Genomic DNA, 5382 nt, shown 5'->3' on the forward strand with positions numbered 1-5382 from the left:
GAGGCAAAAGCAGAGCATGACCCAGGGCAGGGGGCTGTGGTGGCAGAATGGGACCCCCAGGGCAGTCAGCACAGGAGATCCCACCCCCATCCCTCAGGGGAAGGGGAAGAGCTGGCACCAGCCAGCACTTTGGGGGAAGGTACCAATCCAACCTGATCCAGGGAGCAGTGAAAAGGGACAGGAATCAGATGGGACATGCAGGCCCCAATGACCAGCTCTGTCAGGGTCCTGAGCAGCAAAATCCTGCACTCCAGGGGGTTTTTGTGTCATGAGAAACCCAGAGGGACTGGCACGATGGATGAAGATCTGCGAGCTGGGCTTAACAGGTTATTGTATAAAAGACAGTTTGTAATGTGGATGGGCCAAAATGGTGTGGAATCAAGGTGTTATGGTTTGAAGGGGACACAGGGTAATTTGATGGTATCAATATGAAGCCCTAGGGAGAGAGAGGGGGTTGCTTATGTCCCTGAGGGATCCAGGGGCAGCAACCACTGAAATCAAGTTTTTTATACATTTCTGTATCTTTACATCAACCCATCTGTTACTCTCCCTTCCCTGTTCTGTTGAACTTGTTTGAGTTTTACCTCCAAATCTTTAAATCTCTCATCCCCTTTAATTTGCCTGTGGGAGGGTGAAGGGGAGTAATTCTGTTCTCTGGGTTTGGGTCAGACAGTGGCACAGGGGTGAAAGAGATGGAGCTCTGAGCAACCTGGGCTGGTGGGAGGTGTCCCTGCCCATGCAGGGGGGTTGGATCTAGATGATCTTGAAGGTCCCTTCCAACCCAAACCATTCTGTGAAAGAGGGAATGCCACTGGGCTTTGCATGGCATCGGGAGAGAGGGAGAAGGGACCAAACAGCAACCAAGTTGGCAAATGAGATTTATTGAGTGCAGGTCAGACCCCAAGGCAGGGTGACCAGGTTTCAGCAGGACACACGCCAGATGTTAAGGGGGAAAGCTGGCCATGAATCCTTGAGCAAGGAGAAGCTCCTGCCCCGTGCCTCCTGGTGCCTGTTCCTCCTCCTCCCACCCTCAGTGTTCTCAGGGAGCTTGAGGGACCCGTGGGACTCAAAGCACATCTTTGTCCTACAGTCATGCTGTTTCTGGGACATGTCCCTTCAGGGCCCACGGGGCATCTCCAGGTGAGAGGAAGGAGGAGAGCACGTGGAGCACCAAGGAGCCTCGCTGCATCTCAAGGCCAAGCCTTTGCCACGCCAGGGAGCCGTCAGAAGGACCTGTGCCATCTCTGAAAGGCAGGTGGGTGCAGCTTTTGTTTCCAGAAAAAAAGTAACCTCATCAGCCTCTTGACTCGATTCCACTTGACTCATCCCAATGGATTCTGCGACAGCGAGTCCAGGATGACAGCACATGGCATGGACAGAGGGAGACCCTGCCACGAGCCACGTTCTTTTTGTAGTTGTGCCATGTTATTGTTCTTTTTGTAAAGCAACAGCACGGTACTCAAGTGGAGCAGGGACCTTAGCAGAGATCCAAAGGCAGCTGGGAAGGGGGAACAACAGGGGGACCAGGCTAGGTCTGCGGCACAGAGCAAGGTGACAACTCAGCAGCAAGGCTGGGCACCACTGGTTTGGGAGCAGGGGCAGGCCAGAGGTGTCACCAAGAATCACTCCATGCCAGTTGTGCCATCAGGGGATGGGGGCTCTTTGTCCGTGGGGAAATAGTCTCGGGAGGCTGGGGAGGAACAGGACGAAACCAGGGAATCTCATCCAGGAGAGGGGCCAGGCCAGGGAGAACCCTACTCAGTCTTGGTGTCTGGGTGGCCATCAGATGCCTCTGGACCTTTCTCTCGGAGCTTGCGCAAGTAGTCGTGGGGGCCTTTGCCCTCAAAGGCCGTGGGGTTCTTGTAGGAGCCACCGATCTTGTCCCAGAGGGTGAAGTACTGCCCGTAGTTGTAGTCGAAGTACAAGTGGTGGTCGGTGTGGTGGGCTGATCCGTTGATGACGTGTCGCAGGAGGCGGGGGACGCGGTAGTCACCGTCATGAATGGAGATGGTCCAGACGTTGACGAAGATGTAGAGGCCCAAGTAGGTGATTTTGTGCAGGGGGAAGAGGAAAGGGTAGACGTGGTAGGGCAGGCTCTGCATGAAGCCATCAACGGGGTGGAAGGCGTGGCTGGCGAAGGGCGTTGCGATCTTCCAGAGGTGGTGGGGCTTGTGGAAGCGCTGCAGGGAGAGGGCATGCTGTGAATCTCTGATGCACAGGCTGGTCCCTTTGAGGGTGTCCCCAGGCCAGTGATGGACTCACTGCCCAGGAGCCAAAGCGGCCAAGGGCTGGGGGCAGCCAGGCCTGAAGGATGGGAGAGGGACACGGGCCCTAATGGGCTCTGGTCTCCCATCGCACCACAGACCGAGGTGAGGCCACAGTTCAGCCAGCCAGGCTGAGCCCACCATTCCCTCACGGACATGCATTCCCTGGGAGCAGTGGCTTGGCCCCAGCATGGGCCAAGAGCTCTCACCTGAAGCTCCCCAGCCCATCTCGTACCTTATAGAACAGCCTGTGGTGGAGACCACGGTGTATCCAGTAGATGCACATGTCGGTGAAGAAGAGGAAGGACAGCATGCTGAGGAAGACGCCTGACCAGCCTGGGAGGACAGGGACATTCTCTTCAGGAGAGACGCTGGCACTGACTGGGCTGTTGTGCCCAGCCCCCGAGCTGGGAGAGGGGGTGGATGTTCCCTTGTGTGGGCATACAGGGAACTTGGGACTGTGACAGATGGGGCCAGCGTGACGCATGATGGTGGACTTTGTACAAGCCGTGCTGTCATCAGGAGAAATGGGGGTACACCCCGTGCCCTGGGGGACCTGGGCAGTGGGGAGAGGGTGACAGGCCGGGCAGGGGGGCACGGGGGAACAAAGAGCTCACCGTACGGGGAGTCCTGGATGTTGTCATAGAGCTTGCTGTAGCCCCGCACCTCGGCGAAGAACAGGGCGACGGTGGGAACGCTGATCCAGGGCAGGGAGCGCAGCGCGTAGGAGATCTCCCGACGTACCTGGTTCTGTCAGGGGTGGCAGAGGAAAGGTCAGGGGGAGAGGGGACAATGGGAGCCAGGCAGAGAGACCCTAGAGCCCCAGTGGTGGTCACTAGGGGAGAGCTGAACTCGGGGCAGGGCTGGTGCCCTGGGTTGAACGGTGCTCAACTGGTAGATGTTTCTGGCCAGGGGTGGCTGAAGGAGCTGCACGGGTGGGTGCTGGAGGGTGGGAGGAGTGTTTGTTGTCTCACACCAGGCAGCCAGCTGACTTGCAGGGATGGTGTGCTTTGGGAGTGGGCAGGGACCCCTGGGCTGTGTCTGGAGCAAGGTGGTTTGTGGCTGGTGAGGGTGGAGAGTGGGATGTGATGGGTCTGTCTCTGGGGTGGGCAGGTGGGGGTCAGCCATATCCATAGGGAGAAGCCCTGGCCTTGGGAGAACCAGGAATTTGGGAATCCCTTGTCACTGGAGGGCTCTGAGGTGGTCTTGATGTCATTGTATCCTCAGGGGATCTCTAGGGGCTCGGTTTGGTGGTCAGGGGGGCTTTGGCGAGCAGGTGTAGGGCAGGGGTTGGTGGGCGGCAGGAAAACAGCCCTCACGGGGCAAGGAAGAACAGACAGCAGGCAGACAGCAGGGCCAGCCTGCACCAACAGCGTTGGCACGTGTCATTTGGAATGGCCACCAGCTGGAGAGGCATGCTGGTGACAAAGGGCTGGGGTGGGGAGGGGGGCAGCACGGCGAGCACCCACCTCTAGGAACTGGGGATGTTTCTGGAGTTCGTGGTCGAAGATGAAGTAGTAGCTGAGGGTGCCAAAGAGCAGGTAGAGCGTGAGGGCCCCCAGGTTGGTGATGACAAAGAGGCTGAGGAGCTGGCGGCAGGGCTCGCCCTCGGGCCAGCTGGGGGGGTACACGTAGGGGGTGAGGAGGTGCCGGTCAGCGGCCTCCAGGACCAGATCCATGGTGGGTCCTGCGGGAAGGAGAGGCGGTCAGCGGGACTGGCTGCAGCAGGGGTACAGAACGTGCCCCCCAGTTCCCTCCCCCCACCCCCTTCTCTGAGGCTGTAGGGGTCCGGTTCAAGCGGTGCAGAGGACTGAGCACCCGCGGGGGGGACATCAGCCATCCACCCGGGGTCACCGGGCACGTCCGGGAGGTGGAGGTGGTGGGAGATGCAGAATCGTGGGGGGCTCCCCCCGTTTCCGTGCCCTGCTGTAGGAGGGGACACGGCGTGCCGTGCCAGGGAGAGGGTGGCAGCGGGGACACAGCTTTTGGGGAGCAAGGTCACCTTTTTAAACCCGCGGTGGCGGCTGCTGGTGGGATCAAAGCCCCGGGGGGTGTTCTGCCTGCTTTGGGGTCCTGCAGGGAAGAACCCCGGGCGGGCAGGGCCAGCAGCGCTGAGAAACGCGGGGGGGGGGGAGGTCAGTGCATTTTGGGGGGGCTCAGAAGGGAGAGCGAGTCCTGCCCGCACCCCCAGCCGCGGCGGGGGGGGCTGCCCCGCTGCGGGGCCGGTAGGGACGGGGCGCCTGGATCCCGGGGAGCGGAGCAGCCGCTGCGCGAACCACCCAAACCCTGCCCCTCCCCCGACGTCCTCCCCGCACCCCCCCGTACCCCGACACTCGCCTGCGGGTCCCGGCGCGGTGCTGGGGGCGGGGCGGTGACACCCGGTAGCGCCACGCGACGTCACCGGCCCCGCCGCTCTCGCCACCGCGGGCGGTGACGTTACCGGGGGCGGGTCCCGGTGCCCGCGGGCCCGGGGAGGGGGGGGATGGAGCTGCGGGGCTGGTTCCCGACCCGCAGGGGCCCTGCGGGGAAGGTGGCGGGAGGGGAAAAGCCCCTCCGGTGCAGCCGCCTTGCTGGGAGCGCAGGGACGTGAGGGAGTGTGTTGGGGGCGTGGGGTTGAGGTGGTGCGATCGTGGTTTGGGTTGGAAGGGACCTGAAAGATCACCTAGATCCAACCCCCTGCACGGGCAGGGACACTTCCCACCAGCCCAGGCTGCTCCAAGCCCCATCCAACCTGCCCTTCAACACTGCCAGGGATGGGGCAGCCACAGCTTCCCTGGGCAACCTGGGCCAGGCTCTCCCCACCCTCACACTCCAGAATTCCCTCCTCATGTCTCACCTCAATCTCCCCTCCTCCAGTTTTCATCCCTTAGCACTGAGCACTATCCAGGCTCAGCTGGGGGTACAATCTGTAGCTGCGGCAACAATCAGAGAGGAAGAGAATGCGTTTTGACCTGTGGAAATCAGGAAGGTGAGCTGGGCTCACGCTACACCTTCTGAAAAGAAATTTCAGTCGTGGTGGCAACTGGTTCATTTTCTATGGAATCCAAATAGCAAGCACAGCATTTGTTTTCCTGCACTGATCACACATGATGCAATAGCACATTCCATCCACCCTCTT

General features: G+C 60.4%; 1 protein-coding gene across 3 annotated transcripts; it reads right to left on the reverse strand.

Annotated features, from left to right (window-relative positions):
- Window positions 1-861: 861 nt before the first annotated feature.
- Window positions 862-4735, reverse strand: SC5D (sterol-C5-desaturase). 3 transcript variants are annotated; one of them, XM_051638671.1, is made up of 5 exons: window positions 4590-4735; window positions 3734-3951; window positions 2882-3014; window positions 2500-2600; window positions 862-2180 (listed from the first exon to the last, which is right to left on the reverse strand). In XM_051638671.1, exons 2-5 carry the CDS (start codon window positions 3941-3943, stop codon window positions 1755-1757), a joined length of 870 nt encoding a protein of 289 aa, XP_051494631.1. In that variant the 5' UTR covers window positions 3944-3951; window positions 4590-4735; the 3' UTR covers window positions 862-1754. The 3 variants fall into 3 exon arrangements, with proteins under 3 accessions (XP_051494631.1, XP_051494630.1, XP_051494632.1); XM_051638670.1 differs by having other exon boundaries at window positions 4602-4734; XM_051638672.1 differs by lacking the exon at window positions 4590-4735 and adding an exon at window positions 4267-4324.
- Window positions 4736-5382: the final 647 nt, after the last annotated feature.

Source organism: Apus apus, chromosome 22 (assembly GCF_020740795.1).
Source record: "Apus apus isolate bApuApu2 chromosome 22, bApuApu2.pri.cur, whole genome shotgun sequence".
Taxonomy (NCBI): Eukaryota; Metazoa; Chordata; class Aves; order Apodiformes; family Apodidae; genus Apus; species Apus apus.